The 17,417-nt window shown below is 40.8% G+C and overlaps 1 protein-coding gene across 1 annotated transcript in view; it reads left to right on the plus strand.

Moving 5' to 3' along the window:
• DHX29 (DExH-box helicase 29) overlaps positions 1-17,417 on the plus strand; it is a 1,644,099-nt gene that overhangs the window by 1,314,513 nt on the left and 312,169 nt on the right. Inside the window, exon 21 of the mRNA XM_044064425.1 lies at positions 7,271-7,346. Coding sequence (XP_043920360.1) covers positions 7,271-7,346 — 76 coding nt within the window. The remainder of the gene's footprint in view (positions 1-7,270; positions 7,347-17,417) is intronic.

Raw genomic sequence — 17,417 nt, forward strand, 5'->3', positions numbered from 1 at the left:
TAAAGGACTTTCTCAGAGACAGAGAAAGAGCATTTTGGCATTTGTCTTCTGAACTGACCAATCACCAGCACTTGCTTTGCTCTGTATACAAGTAGGATCGTAGACTTTAGTGTTTGTCTTACAAAATAGAAAATAGTAAGTTTAGACTAGCTATTTTCTATATTTATGTCAGAACTATTATGCTGTATTATTTTAAGCATTTCCATCTGATTTCTGAACTCTTGACTAGCACTGTGTAGTACAGGGGTCTGCAACTTTCACTATCAAAAGAGCCGTTTTGGCCCTTCTACAAAATAAAATTCATCTGGAGCCACAAAACATATTTGACACGTAAAATGAAGATAACACAGTATATTACATTTTATATATAGTTATTATACTGTATATAAAAGAACTATGTTTATAAGAACAATATTTAAAATCCGTCCGTATTTTTGTTCTTTTGTTGAGATTTTTATTGGGAGCACTCGATGTGTGTGTGTGTGTGTGTGTGTGTGTGTGTGTGTGTGTGTGTGTGTGTGTGTGTGTGTGTGTCTCTCGTACCTTTCATCCTCTTAGAGCAAAAAATCTGGACAAAGCCATAAATAATGGGGAGACAAAGGCCTAAAAATAGGGACACTTTTTAAATATTGCTGTTTCGAACTTAGAAAGTTGATGGAACAGATTTTGCATTAACATGAATGTCTGAAGGGTGTGAAGTCTGAAACTTAAATGCCTGTGTATATTTTCTGACTTCAGCCCTAAATAATTTGCCAATGATTTGCCAGTTTTATGAGAAACAGACCAAAATACAAGGCAAAAATAGGACATTTCTGCGAAAATTTGTACAGTACAGTTGACAGGTAACTGTGTGTGTGGAAAATGCATGTTAACAAAAAAAGTGTTATTTGAACAAGTTTCTAAGTTTGTAAGAGCAATATTTAAAATATGTCCCTATTTTTCTTCCTTTGTCCCCCTTTAGTTGTGGCTCTGTCCAGATTTCTAAGAGTTTCAGAGGTATGGTGGAGAGGTACAGAAACCTTTCAGGCGATGCTGATGCTGCCAAGGAATTGCTTGATTGCTCTTAGTGCGTGTTGAATGCATAGTAAAAGAAACCATGTTATTCTAACAAGTTTTTAACTTTATAAGAGCAGAATTTAAAATCCAATGTTTGATCGCTGTTTGTGTGTGTGTGTGTGTGTGTGTGTGTGTGTGTGTGTGTGTGTGTGTGCGTGTGTGCGCGCGTCAGGGTGGCCATTATTTTTCAAAACTACAGAGAGCCACTGCAGAGGGGTGGAAGAGCTGCATGCGGCTCCAGAGCCACAAGTTGCAGACCCCTATTGTAATAAGAAGTATTGTCTTGTATTTTTTATTATTTATTATTAAATATTTTTAAACCTTTCAACTGTGGCTGTATTGTGTAGAGATAATTTAAGCTCTAGAGTACACTGCATGTTTATAGTGATACTGTACAAAGCCACTCCAAGTAAGTTTTGCTGCTCAGCCACACTTACCATTTGGATAATAATATTGGACGGTAATAATTAGACACTCTTTGGTAAAGGGCCTTTTTATTAGCTGATAAGTAAAGGTCCTGGTGACGGTGATTACTTACTACCTTATAGCCTGGAAAGATTGGGGCACAGCTATTGAACTTTTGCCAGCTTTCCCCAGGAGTGTCTGTGTGGTTGTATATAAATCGTATCTCAAAGTGTGCGTGTGTGTGTCAGCTACTTGGGCAGGGACACGAAGCACTGGTTGGACAGAGAGAGTGCTTAGATGACTTGGCTTGGGACCGTGGCTAAGGACCCCACTCTGTAGCTGTGCCAATGGGGAGACTTATTGGGGATCTGGAGAAAAAGGGAGAAACCAGCCCCAGACTGACTGTGATCTCTGTGTGCTCTTAAGGGAAATTGTACTTTACTGTGTGTCTATCTGTTATCCTTCCTAATGTGGACGCTCCTCACTGGTGTTAGTGGTGAGGATTGAGGCTCGTTGATTACTGGGCCAGTGTATGGATGTCACAAGCTCCAATTCAGAAAAGATCAAAGAGAGCAGATTACAGTGGTTTGGACACGTGCAGGAAAGCAGAAAGTGTGGCGAAGAAGATTTGGGACAGACAGGAAGAAGGCAAGAGGAAATGAGGATGTCCAGCAAAGAGGTGGATGGATTGTGTGAAAGAAGATCTATGACAGGCATGAGTGTTGAAGAAGGCAGTAGTGTGGTACTGAATCAAGAGATATGGTGATAGTGAACATGATACACTGAACCCATATAGAAAATTGGAAAAAAGGGGCTGGTGATGATGATGATTCCTCCAGTCTTGAATGTAGTGGACAGTGTCTTGCTAGATTCCTCCTTAGAGTCCAACCCCCCCCACCTCTCAGAAACCTGATAGATTTTACAGGGTACTGGATTCCCACAGGCACCTTTTCAAGAACCCTGTAGCAGACCCTCAGGTGGTGACTCAGGGTCCTAAGAGAGGTAAAGCTAGTACTTCCAAACTGACAAAGAAAGTGGAACCTTGTACAGGTTTGGAAGGTAATTCCACACCTCTGCTACTCTGGTCATGTGGGCTTTGAATTTCCAGTCTCATACGAGGATGTAGCAGGAAACCATTTTAGATCAGATGAAGCAAAAACTGGTGGGACTGAAAATAAAGCCTTCTCCAAGGAACTGCTGGACTTGTGCAATTTTTTCTCTTAAGTAGCTAAGCACTCCTTGCACTGTGGCTGTAATTCTCTGGGCACTTCCAGTAGGGCATCAGATACAGGATCTGTCATTAGAAGACATGCCTGGCTGAGGGAACATTTCCTTCCTGAGCATGTGAAATACAGTCTCTTGGATGCTCCTTTGGATAAAGATTTCCTTTTTGGCTGAAGACTAAAGCCGTACTTAAGAAGATGGAGGATAAGGCCAAGTCCATGGAAATGGTTAAGGACTTTCTTCAGGTTCAACCTCCTTGCTTCAGCCGCAATTACCCTACCAAACGCTGCCCTTTCCGGCATCCCAGTCTAAGCCTAGACATAGGACACCTCAAAGGGAAAGGAGTCAAAGACAGCACCGGTGTCCGAGATAGTGGCGCACAGAGTCCAATATGCCTGTGGCATCCTTCCAACGGTGTCATAGCAGGGAGCAGTCATGACTCTTCTATGACTCTCCCTTTCCTGTCTCCCCTCCAGTCCCACCCCTCTCTCCCTACCCCCTTTCAGACTATAAGGATGGCTGTCTTCCTTAAAGAATTGGACTCTCATTAACAGGGATCGGTGGGTACTGAAAATCATACAAATTGTTACAAACTTCACTTGAAACTGCCTCTGATTTGATCAGGTTTCCCAGATATTCCATCAAATTAGCAAACAGAGACCTTAAATCAAATACAGCTCCTGTACACCCAAGGTTCTGTGGAACCAGTACCAAACATATTACAAGGAAAAGATTTTATTGAATGTTTTCCTAGTCCCTTGAAAATAGGGTACTTGGAGGCTGATTCTGGACCTGTCATGGCAAATTGGATGATTCTTGCAGGTACCAAAATTTAAAATGCTAACCCTTCAAAAATTCCTGCCCATGATCTCACCTAATGCTTACATGGTAACCTTAGATCTAAAGGATGTATACCTCCATGTCCCTGAAGGAAAATGACACGGGAGGTTCTTGCGCTTCAGAGCAGGTGTTAAGCACTGTCATTTCTGTGCTCTGCCCTTTGACTTATCTATTGCATCCAGGATTTTCCCAAAATGCTTAGCCCCAGTGATGACCTTCTGCAGGTCAAAGGGTATTCTGATTTTACCTCTATATAGATGACTTGTCTCATTCAGGAAACAAATCTAGAAAAAAATCAAAGCAGATCTGCTTTATACCCAAGAGATATAGACTTCACTAGGGTACACCATCAATGCCTAAAAGTCCTAAACCACTCTGACAAAGAGGATTGTGTTTCTTGGGGCTTTGCTGGACTCCTGTCTTCAGAAAACCTTTCTTCCTCCAGACAAGGTTACCTTTCTAGCACTGTAATTTGAAATGCTCCTTCACATGAACTACCTCATAGCCAAAGAGTTCCACACAGTCTTGAATTAACATGGCCTCTTGCATCTTAGTGATCGTCCTGGTCAGACTGCATATGAAGAGGTAGCAGTGGTACCTCAGAAATGTGTGGTGTCAACATTCTTAGTCCCTCAACGTCAGAGTAAACTTTCTCCCTTGTCCCAGGAAAAGAGTTTACCTGGTGAGCCCAAGCATGCTCACTCAACCCGGGCCATCACTTCAGGTTCATCCAACTCTAATCATGCATGCTTCAAAAATAGCCAGGGTGCCCACTACAACAACTTACAGACTCAGGGCAGATGGGACTCCCAGGTCAAGAACAAATGCATCAACCTAAAATAATTGATGGCAGTCCAAAAAAGTCTGATTGCCTTCAAAGACGAATGGAAACCAGGAGTACTTCTAGTGAAGACAGAAAATACCATGGTTATATGGTGCATAAACAAGTGGGAGGGTGGCTCACATTTACCCTGTTTGTCACCTAGCCATGGACGTTTGTGAAATGGAAAACTCCCTAGGTCTGTACCTCATGGCACAGTACCTGCCAGGAGGGACCAATCAACTGGCGGATTACCTAAGCAGGAACATGTGAGACCCTCATGAGTGGCAACTGTATTGGGGTCCGAATGGAGAGATGATAAATCAGCAAGCAGAGTATTATTGCCAGAACTGAATTAATCTTCATGTCTTGGTGAGTACTTTCACGAGAGGGACCCTGTTTTCATAAAATCTCACCAAGATGACACTGATATATAGACTGTGTTTTATATAGCATATATCATGGACAGAAGTAGGTTAAAAAATAAAAATGATAGCTGGGTGCACAAGACCCAGGATAAAAAAATGCCCGATTCTGGTAGGTGCACTGGTGCCAGGACTGGAAAAAATGACAGTGTAGAATCTTCACGACATGGAGGATGGCCCCCATTGTAGAAGGAAATAGTAGTCCACAAAAATCCCAAAAACTGATGATGGAGTGGGCTATTGAAGATGAGAAAGAATTTATTGGTGGCGCAGTGGTGTAGCAGTCAGTGTTGTTGCCTCACAACAAGCGGTTCTTCAGTTCAATTCTCTGCTGGGGTGCCTTCTGTGTGGAGTCTGCATGTCGTCCCTGCATTCGCGTGGGTTTCCTCCCACATTCCAAAGACATGTGCCTGGAGCTTTTCTCCCCGGGCCTCCGCTGAAAATAGGCTCTATCCTAGACAGACGTTCCCGGTCAACAAATGTAAAATAAATAAAATAAAGTTTTTCTTAACATAGCCAAAGAATGGGGTGTGCCACAGATAGACCTTTTTGCCACCAAAGAAAATACTGAAAAAGTTTTGCTCAAGGACCAAGACCAAGTCAACCTGGAAGACAAATGCCTTCTTTCCCTTGGACAGGCCTATTCATTTGTGCCTTCCCTCCATTACCCTTGTTTTCCAGGGTATTGCTGAAGATAAGGGAAGAAGGGTCAAGGGTCATTCTAATTGCACCAGATTGGCCAGTGCAGCACTGGTATCTTCCAATGATCAGTCTAAGCAAGAAGGAACCATGGTCGCTGCCTGAATGAGTCTACCTATTAACACCAAACAAGGGCACCATCATACACCCCAACCTGAACACACACATGTTGACAGCTTGAATGATATCTTGACCTCTGGAGGGGGTCACCCCTTGACAAACAGGTTGTGGACATTCTAAATTAAGCTGGGAGACTTAGCATAAAAACAAAAATCTTACTCCTCTAAATGGAAGAGATTCACTGTATGGTACAGACAAAAGGGACAGAGCCCTCTGCAAGCTTAGATGACAGTGATCCTTTTGTACTTATAATGGACTGTTGACAAAGGACTCCTCTATTAAAATTCCTGGTTCAGCAATTTTAGCTTATCTGCCTGCTCATTCCCCTGTCTTCTCCCATCCTCTCATGAAACAATTCCTGATAGGGGTTATCAACAATAGACCCCCAAGGAAACCTGATGTTCCCCTATGAGATCTCAGCTTTGTTCTGGAGAAGTGCACCCTCCCACGTTTCCAATAGCTGCCTTCACAGACGTCAAATTCCTGACCTGGAAGACGGCCTTCCTACAAGCCAGTACTTGAGCTAGAAGGGTTTCAGAGCTTCAGGCTCTTGTATGTGTGGAACCTTTCATCAGTTTCCACCCTGACAGAGTCTGTCTTAGGACCAGCCCTTCCTTTATGCCTAAAGTGGTTACAGAGAACTTTTTAAACCAAACCATTCACTTGCCTACTTTCTTTTCTAACCCCAGAAACAAGGGTGAAAGAGTCCTCCATACCTTGGATGTGCATAGGCAACTGTGCTACTACTTGGACAGAACAAAGAATGTCAAGAAGTCTGACAAGCCTTTTGTGGCCTTTGCCTGTAGCTCTGAGAAGAGACCAGTTAGTTTCTAAAAAAAAAATCACGTCCAAATGGATCTCCCACTGTATCTTGTTTTGCTACAGCAGTCATGGAAAGACACCTCCAGTCCCTGTCAGTCACACTGCACTGGGGTTACTGCTACATCTACAGCCTTTCTTAAAAGAGGGGGCACTTAGGATATTTTGGAAGCCACTACTTGGTCACCTGTGCATTTCTTTACCAAACATTATCGCTTTCCAACATTCTCCAAGTCCAGAGTAGGATTTGCCACTGCATTCCTTCAATTATAACTGTAACAGTGAAACACGAAGAACATAGTACAGTTGTATACTCTTAGCATAAATGTAGATGTTCGAGTGTATTCACTGTTGCAGTATTCTTTCCCTCCCTCCCTCCTACCCCTGTTGTCCCATGGGATTGGGGTCAGTATTCTCCTGTCTACTTCTGAGTTGTTCCCTCCTTCTGTGGAGTTTCTGAGCTTAGGCCTCTGGCTTTAGGACCTGTTAGAGGGGCTTCTAACTGTTGGGGCAAGAGTGTACTGAGGTTATGATATCACCTGACTCCCTTTATACTCAAGACATCTTGACATTGGTTAGGGCTTTCACTGGCTTCAGGAGGAGGAGATAATTTTATGGCAGTTGGACCAACCAAGGGTGTCCACAGCAAAAAAATCCCATTGATTATGACTGCAACAATGAATACATGTGAACATCTGCATTTATGGTAAGTGTACACAGTTGTACTTTTCAGATTCTTCTGAATCACACTGGACAACAGGATATCTGTGGAGTTAAGTAAACAAATAGCATATGAAGAGAACTGTCTTGGTCATAATTTTAAGTAAAATTATGTTCTCTGTTGTATTTGAAATTTTTGCAGGTACCAAGGCTTTAATGAGTATTCTGTTCCAGAAATTCTTCGTGTGCCTTTGGAAGAACTTTGTCTTCATATTATGGTAAGTTATTGAAAAAAAATGTCAGGTTCACTAAATATTCCTTTGAATGCAGAATATTTTTTTCTTTTTTAAATACATCATCATAATATGCTTTAAGAAGCTAACCCATCTATACATTTATAAAATGAGGAAAAAAGGAAACTTCTTGCAATTTAAATGGTTATCTTATGTTGCTTGACATTTCTGCAGATTAAGTCATGCCTTAGTCTTAAAAGTGCAAAATTGAAGTGGTTGAACTACTAGCATTTGAAGACAGGTTTAAACAACCGACATTAAGTAGAAATGGGCTTTTTAACTCTTCATGCCTTTAAATTTAGTGTTTGGTCAAAGTTTTTAAGATCTGGTCATGCAAAGATGATCTTAACAGGGCTTATACAACCTTTCCCTATAACATTCTTTTTCAAATGAAAATGATTGTTTTAGGGATATAAAATAAACACAAGTTTTGTGTGTGTGCATTTGAGCGCGCACAAGCATATCAACAAAATGAATATGAGTATCCGTCGATAATGAAGAAATATGCATTTATTCAGTCTGATCCATCTTCATGATGTAAATAGTGTTCTGAGTAAAACAGGAGTAGTGGGGGAGTACATTCAGTGCACTTTGTAAGATGGTATACAGTGTTTCTTCAGGGCATCGAATTTTAAGGGTAAATGATGAAAAAGTCTCATGTTTTGCTTGGGGGAGGATTGCCTGCTACGCTTTTATGGGAAATGCTTCTGTGGCAATGATCACCTTCTCATCTGAAGTATTTGTGGTGGAAATTGCTACTTCCTTAAAGCAAACAGATGAGAGCTTGCAAAGATTCTTAATTAAATGCATAGGCTGTTGTCTGCAGAGTTGAATTAAATGACAGCCAGCAGATCAACATATCTCCACCTTAATTATAGTCTTAACTCTATAGTGTCTATATCAGTTTGTTGCATAACTGGCCTACCCTGCAGGTCAGGTGGTGTGCACAGTTTGAGTTATGCTATGTGTGAATTATTTCATCACTCTTGAAGCCCTGGTTCAAGGTAGAAAATATGGCATGAAGGAAAGGAGGAGGGAGAAATTACATTTTCTGAACCTTGCCTGTATGTGTAGGCAAACATTCTTTGTCTTCTTCCTCACGGGTTTCCCCAAGATATCAGTCTACATAGAAAGGGAGGTAGAATTATTAAAGGCCTGCAATGACCATCATGGGAATACCCAACAGGATGGAGGACTTATTCTTTAATGGTATTTTGAAGCCTAAGTCTTTGGTATCGTAGTTGCTTAAGGAGCTTCATTTCTTTAAGGAGATTATCTTAAATGTGCAAATCTGTATCATCAAACATGTCTGCAACAGTCAAAGTTGGAAATAATCCTTTCTGTCTGACTTTTGTTTTTAGATTCTGATGTGGTGCATGTGTCACAGTGCATGCAGGGGTTAAGTAGAGCTTACCATGGGGTACAGATTTTAAAGGATGGAAAATGTGCATCTTTCTATCATTCCAGGCTTAAGTTTGGATTGTAGGAGTCTGGCTAGATGTTGATTAATAGCATAGCTTGATCACTAAGGATATGTGACCTTTTATCTCTATGGGGATCGGGTTGACTTTTTTAGTCACATTTCATCCCTCCTTTGTAATTGCAAATCATATGAGTTACAAATATACAAATATTTACTTCAGAGTCCTAAGCATTTAAGGCAGATCTTACAAGATAATTAAACTGCACAGATTTTTTTTTTTATTTGAAAGTTCTTTATCCAAACGGTTGCTTTTCATCTTGCTGGAATCCCTTTCTGGTCTTCTTCACTGTATTTGCCATTTCTGTATGAAGAGTCTGCCTTGATCACAATATTATCCAGAGCATTGTAATTTCTAAACATTTTTATATGTTTGTCATTGCTTCTATCCATATAAACAGTATATTTTGGAAATAAAACCACATACATATTAACTTAGTATGAGTGAACATAACTGTAAAAACTGGATACTTAGTAATAACCCACTCCATGCCTAATTTTGCTAAAGTGCCCAGCTATTCTTCTTATTACCAAAACTTTTCCTGCTTTCCTAGCAAAGTTTGACCTGCTCTAATTTACCTCAGCTTCTGCTGGTTCTTCATCCCAACAAGTTAATGTAATTCTTTATCTTGCCCATTATTACTTAGTTCCATATCCCTTTTCCCTTAATCTCTGTATGTTGGGCCTATCGTTTTTTTTCCCAGTGTCAAGCAATCTTTTTTTTTTTTTTTTTAGATCTTATTATCAGTAGTGGAACTATCGCTAAGCCTGCTTTTGGGTATGGACTCCACAATCCAATTCAGTAGCATAATGCTTTTATCTAGGTTTAATTGTTTGTCCAGCAAAGCATTTACGATTCCCTGTATGCCCTGTTTATAAACTTGCAATTCCCTGTATTCCCAAAATATAGGTTTTTATGCCCCAGTTTCCACAATGTCACACCTCCAACTTACACCACTCACTTGTGAGAATGTGTGATGTAATCAGGTCACTGTGTAGAAATATCTGTACAAACACCTTCTTGTGAACATTCTGAATTTTCTGGATTTAGTTGTTTGTCTAAGACAGTCTTATTTCCAATCCTTATGTGAAATTTGTATTTGTAATCTGTAGCCTCAATCTAATCTAAATTGGTCTGCTTGCTGAGAGTACAAGTCTAGCTGACTTTGTTGGCTTGACTTAATTTTTTTTCTCAAAAGGTAACTCGGCTTGCTTAGCTCATTTTTAAGTATTTGTAATTTTTCCTCATACTGTGTTAATAATCTCATGTAATTTAAATCTCCTTCATAAAACATTTTAGCTTTCCCCCAAATGAGCATTCCATCTCCTCTGAACATTTTCTTTGAGAACTGAGGTTCTTGGTTTCTCCTTTTCCTGATGTCAGTTACGTCCCATTCTAAATCCATTATACCACTAGTTTTAAGGCCCTTAGCCAGTCAGCGTAATCAAATTTCTCTAATGTGTAATTTTGTTTTGACTAAATGTACGAGTTATTTTTGACAGGACCTCCAAGGTGTGCCCTCTGCTTATCCACTTGAACTAATTTTTCCTGGGTTATCATCCGTTTCCATTTAGTGTTATATGCCCCATTTTGCATGAAGTAGATTATACTCAATTGAGTGATTTAGCAATATAGTTAGTCTTCCCAATCCAGCAACCAACATATCCCAGTATACTCTTGTCATGTTATCCCAGATAATGCTTTAATTTCATTTTTTATTCTAGCCATAATTTTCTGTTGTGGGAGTGTAACAAAAAGATTGACTTGTGCCTGGCATACAAGGCATCCACCAACCTAATACTTTTGGATTTACTGCAAACTGACAAGTCAAATTGCATCAGAAATACTCCTGTGTAGGGATCTAAACCTATTCTGCAACATCAACAGAATGGTTTTGAGGGAGAGATATATCTCCCAGAGGATATTGCTGCTCTGGAATGGACTCCCCATCCACATAAAAGTTCATCCCTATCCATATTCAAGCATGACTTGGATGTGTGGATTTTTTTCATATAGATGTTCACCAAAACAATTTTTTCATCCATGTTGACCTTATTTTCCTTTCTGTATGTGATTGGTGTAAACATCCTAACCTCTGAACAATCTGTATCAGAGAAAGTTGTTTAAGTTCCCTAGTAGCATTGAGTCCTTGAAGATGAGATAATTTGTACAAACGTGAGTCAAATAACTCCATACTTCACTACATTAAGGCGTTCTAGGACTGTAAGTTTCTTACTTTTAGTCAGAGTCCATGAAGATGAGAACATTTGAACCAACATGAATAAAATACTTCCATGCTTCCTTACATTAAGGCATTCTTAGGCCCTACTCACATCCTCTATTTTTCTACTTGGATATTCATTTTCCTGTCTGTATATTTGAGTATCAGTTCCCTCAATAATTGAATCTTCAGTAGGGCAGCCACAGTGGTGCAGCGGTTAGCATTGTCGCTTCACAGCAAGAGGTTCTCCGGTTCGATCCTTGGCTGGGGTGCCTTCTGTGCAGAGTCTGCATGTCCTCCCTGTGGTCGCGTGGGTTTCCTCTGGGTGCTCCGGTTTCCTTCCACATCCCAAAGACATGCTGTAGGTGGATTGGATAATCTAAATTGGCCCTAGGTGTGAGTGCGTGCATGTGTGTGCCTTCTGTGGAAGGTTGGGTGCCGGGCTGGCAACTCGACACTGTAAAACTCCACTGCCAATCATGAGCGGACAGGTGATCCACTGTGGCAAACCCTAACCGGGAAAAAGCTGAAAGAAGAAGAAAGAAGCTACTAGTATTTAATTTCTGGCTAGATCTGAAGAATCTCCCATTTCTAATTGAGTGATGTGTGCTCTTCCAATTGTACAAAAGAATGAACTTCATCACCGTGTGTCTTATTAAACAGTTTCACCACTTCATTGGCAAAAATGCATTTCTCATCTCATAGGTTCATAGGTTCATAGGTTCATACTAGGCTATCTGCCCGAGGGCATTTACAAGCCTAGCCCATCGTTTTGTGGCTTATGCCACCCCTTTAGTATGGGGAACTATACCCATTATTTTGCTGTGCCTCTGTCGAGCAGTGACACGGAGGTAATCCCTGGGGTATATCTGCGATCTCCCATCCATTGGTCAAGATTTCTCTTGAACAAGGCCAGCGAGGTGCTCTGCCTCACATGTACCGGGATTTTGTTCCACAGCATAGGGAGTCTTTGGGTGATGAATCTATCCCTCCAGCACGTCCTATTAATAGCCGTGTCGAGGTTTAAGTCTCCCGCCCTTGTGGCTCTGATGGATCTAGATTTTTTGAGGTGAAGCATATTCATCAAATCTGGGTTTGACATGGCCTTGTATGTTAGGCAAAGGTCACCTCTGAGCAAGCGGTAAGCGACTGAATAGAGCTGGAGTTCTTTCAGTCGGGCAGCATAGGACAGATTTTTGAGACCCTTTATCCTTTTGGTGAGGAACTTTTGTGGCCTCTCCAGCTGCTGCAAGTGTCGGGTCTTTGTATTTCCACAGCTTCAGTCTTTCGCTTATTTTTTTCTTGTAGCAGTGTTCTTAATTCTATCCACTTTAGTTTAGATTTGTTCCTTTTACCCTGTTGCAAATCTTTATTTTACCTTCTCTGTTAGAAAATGTCAAGTTCTGTAGGCTAAATGTTTTCTTATTGAGCAATGTTACCATTTCTTGCAATATATTATCTTTTTTATTTTAATTTTTTTCATTATTTGTAAACTTTACCCTATTTTTATTTCTTCTGCAAACCTTAAATTCTCAGATTGCTGTATATTTGTATCCCGAATTTTAATGTTGTAAGCTGTAGTACCATGTTTAATAGGGGAAGAGTGATCTTTATTAGCTGAGGGCACTTAAGTTTGTTCAATTTGTATTTTGCCTAATGTTATTTATCTGTTCAGCCCTGTTATTAATATATGTAACAACAGTTTTGCAGCCTGTCAGTTGTACAAGTACAATCATCTTCAGTAAATCTTGATTAACTTTCAGTAGTGGTAAGCAAATCATTCAGTTTTTGACACATGAAATCAAGTCCCCAGGTGTTGTTACCTTTATATAATTCAGTATTTAGTACACTGGGCAAAATACTGATGCTTCAGCAAGTCATTAGTGGCATACTCATTTAAATAATTCATTCTCAGCTACAAAGAATTTTAAAAGAAAAACAAATACTATAATCAGTGACCGCAGAATTTACAGGAAATAAAACAGTAATTTACATCAAATTTTATGGGGAAATCACATAAACAATATGCAAATAAATATTAAATTAAGTATGCTAAACTAATCGTGTACAAAGGGACGCAACTCATAAAGTAGTTATTCCAACCTACTATAACAGTAGTGCCAGTAACACTAAAATGCTGGATGTCCTGTATACTGTACACAGTCACATATCGTTATAACTGTAAGAATCAGAGGGAAAAAGTAAAATGTAATTAAATCCTCTACCAAGCAGATGTGCAATAAATCATAAAACAACACTGGATGGTTTCAAATAAGCTCCGGTGGCTATGCTTGAAGCATGTCTATTACTTGAGGGCTGCGTCTGCTTGTCTGTCTTTGCTACCTCATGTAGATACCCTGCCATTCTCAAGTTTTTCACTCCTTTAGTTCAAGTCTTTTAAGGTTTGTTGTACATCTAGATATTTTTAACACCCCGATGGAGAGAACACCTTAAAAATTTCAAGGTACAAAAATCTAAAATTAATGTTAATTTCTATACATTTTTAAAGCAGGAGATCAATGCATTTTGATTTGAACTTGCCTGGCTAGAATAATAATTATCCATGTAAATTCTCGAGTCTCTCACTTTCAAAATAACATCCTTTCTTTTGTAACTGGGACAAAATTTCCTCCTTTAACTGATAGGATTGCAACTTTACCAGAAGTGATCTCTGCATTTCCATCACTTTTCCTGGAACAAATATCCTGTGTCCCTTTCTACATTTGTCTTCTGTAGGACTATTTGTCTATAGGCTAATTGTCTTTTTCATGAAGTCTGTTCACCCATCCCCCTATGCTTTCTCCAGGATCTTATTAAAATGTAAATGTTCTCATCTTGATCTGTCTGCCTGTGCAGTCTTTAGGTAAAGTTATTCTCATATAGCTTCATGTTTAATAAGGATCATTTGCATTTTCCTCAGCAGATTGGACACTCACCAGGTCATCAGATTGTTTAGACATAATTTTTTGTCAGTTTTCTTTTATTGGTAGAAATATAACCTGACAGTGACTCACCAATTAAAAAATTCAAAGTACCTCTGAAACGTTTTATTCCCTTTTGAAGGGAATGAGTCATTAGTCTCGTCAATCCGTATCAGACATCTTTTGCCACTAATTTCTTACAGTGCATGCATTCAAGATGATATCTTCTTCTGGTTTTGAGTTGGGTTTTGACATTTTTTCTGCTTTATTAGATCAATGCATTCTTCCAGCAGACATCAATACCTCTAGGAAGACAGGAGATCAAATTTCAACCTTATTCACCAGCATTTTTAGCTGTTTTAACAAACTTCTGCTCAGATCCCTGAATTTAGTTAATCACATTGCCAGCGTACCAGAAGTCTTATCTATTCAGGTACTGGTAATTGCAATACAGAGTCAGGTGTTACTGCAGGATGATCCTAAATGTGTCTCATTGTCAAATGTTTATTTTAAGTTTGTAGAATGTAGTGACAGCACTCTGTAATCCCATTTGGCAAAAGAGGGAAATGTGGGGTCATGAGAAGTTGACCTTGGTGGATGGAAGTCTCTTGCTGGAGACAATAGCCAGGCCCACCTCCTCACAAACCTTGTGGATATAAACATGGAAAACAATCACGTTTACTTTTTGTACACTACGGCAAGTGGCATGCATGTACTGGGACTTGACAAATAAATGCTGGTAGTGCTCATTTGGAGCGAGAGGGGATTGTCAATATTTTGCACTTCTCCAAGGCTATGTACTTTTTTGCCAGGAATGGACTCTACGTGTCATTATTTGGAAGAGCAGGTGGTCTGAACACCTGTATAAAACGTTTTCTCATTCCCCTACAAGTGTATAACAAAGAAATGGAAGTGTTTAGAGACTCCCAGTGTAGGGGAGTGGAGGCTATCACTTTTAAGGTTTATCATATGAACATAGCCTATAGTAATATGAAGTATATATCTTCCACAAAAAGAAAAAAAAAACACTGCCTAGGGATTGGGCTTCACAGGGTTCATAGGTTCATAGGTAAGTACTAGGCTATCTGCCCAAGGGCATTTATAAGCCTAGCCAGAATGTGTTGGCTTTCACCACTCCCTTAGATTAGTTCCCTGTGCCTCTGTCCAGCAGAGCCATTAGCTCCCTGTGCCTCTGTCCAGCAGAGCCATCAGTTCCCTGCGCCACTGTCCAGCAGAGCCATTAGTTCCCTGTGTCACTATCCAGCAGAGCCAGTGCAGTGATCCCCGGGGTAAATTTTCTGTTTCCCATCCACCCATCAATGTTTCTCTTGAAGAGTGTTAGTGAGGGGCTCTGCCTGATGTATATTGGAATCCTGTTCCAAAGCATGGGGAGTCTCTGGGATAGGAATCTATCCCTCCAGCATGTCCTATTTATCGTTGTGGTGAGGTTTATATCTCTAGAGTGTGTGGCTCTCTGGGATTTGTTTTTTTTTTTAGGTGGAGCATGTCCATCAATTCTGGGTTGGACATGGCCTTGTATGTCAGGCAGAGATCACCTCTGAGTAAGCGGTATGCAACTGAGTACAGCTGGAGTTTCTTGAGCCGGGCTGCATAAGGCATCTGTTTGAGGCCAGTAATCCTCTTGATGAGGTACTTTTGTGGCCTTTACAGCTGTTGCAGGTGTCTTGTAAGGTACATCCCAAATGAGTCGTTGTATTCTATGATGGGTCCAATGAGTGATGAGTAGAGAGGTACAATAACCTCTTTTGTTCTAGATGCGAACCCTTTTGTGATTAGGTGGGCAACATAGAAGGATTTTCTAACCACCTTGGCAATATGATTATCAAAGGAGAGATTACTATCTACTTGGGTCCCCAGATCCCTTATTACATTTTCTGTATTTAGGGGACTACCACCTAGTATCCGACACCTATGTTAAGAATCTCAATGGCAACACTCAGATCTGCTCTGAGCTACAGCACAATGACACTAGATATACAGAACCAATTCATATTGCCAGCATCCTGGCACACAGGTTCAGTGCTAACTTCACCCCCCCTCACCCCCCAAAAGGCCCATCCCCCTACCGGATGATTGCAAAGCCTCTGTAGTCATGGCTACACAGGTAAAGACCGCACTCTCCAAAGCCAACAACACAGCATCCATGGGACCAGACAGCATCTCAGGCTGGATTCTGCATGAACTACAGAACAAACTGGCACCCCACCTAAGTACCATGTTTAACCATAGCCTTACTTCAGGCTTTGTGCCTATGGAATGGCGCACAGCGACGGTTATCCCACTCCACAAAGGGGTTGCCACCACTGATCTTGGGAACTACCATCCCATTAGCCTGACGAGCCTGGTCTGCAAGGCCATGGAACACATCATCCTGGAGCTTATAAACAAAGACATAGGTAACCTCCAAACTCTGGACCCCACTCAGTTTGGGTTTGGAAAAGGTAGATCATACCTCCTAAACCTGATTGACTTCTTCGAAGCAGTCACCAGAGCTGTAGACAAGGGTAAGGTGGTGCACACAGCCTATCTTGACCTTGCCAAGGCATTCGACACCATGCTCCACTCTGGTATTATAGATAAACTCACTGGACTAGGCATAGATCCCTATGTCACAAGATGGGTGGCCAACTGGCTCACTGACAGAACTCGCACAGTGAAAGTAGCCGACTCCAAATCCGACTTCAGACCAGTGACAAGCAGAGTACCACAGGGTTTGGTCCTGGGTAGTCTCCTGTTCGGTATCTACTTCTCTAAAGTCCAGGCTAATACAGCTGGTCCCTTGTCTAATGAAATTCACAGACGACTGCAAACTAGGAGCCATAATCAATTTGCCTAAGGATGTGGACATTCTACAGAGAAGCCTCACTAGAAACTGATGCTTGGTGTCAAAGTCATGGCCTAAAGCTCAATGCCTAGAAGTGCATTGTCATCCCCTTTGGGAAAAACACTGCACCCATGAATTACCACATAGGCGGTAGCCTACTAAACACCGGAAGTGTGATAAGAGACCTTGGGTTACAAGTGGACAGTAGTCTCTCCTTTGATAATCACGTCGCCACAGTAGTCAGGAAATCTTTCTACGTGGTACACCTCATCACAAAGGGGTTCTCCTCCACAAAAAGAGAGGTCATCATTTCTTTCTATTCATCCCTCATCAGACCCATTATAGAGTGCAACGCTCTGTTTGTCATGTACCTCGCAAGACATCTTCAACAACTAGAAAGGCCACAGAAATACCTCACTAGGAGAATTACTGGCCTCAAACAGATGCCATACACTGACTATCTCAAAAAACTCCAGTTCTACTCTGTCGCATATCGCCTACTCCGAGGTGACCTCTGCCTAACATACAAAGCCATGTCTAACCCAGATTTGATGGACATGCTACACTTAAAGAAATCCCAATCTCCCT

The sequence above is a fragment of the Protopterus annectens genome, chromosome 2.part2 (genome assembly GCF_019279795.1).
Source record: "Protopterus annectens isolate FY-2018-M chromosome 2.part2, PAN1.0, whole genome shotgun sequence".
Classification (NCBI taxonomy): Eukaryota; Metazoa; Chordata; order Ceratodontiformes; family Protopteridae; genus Protopterus; species Protopterus annectens.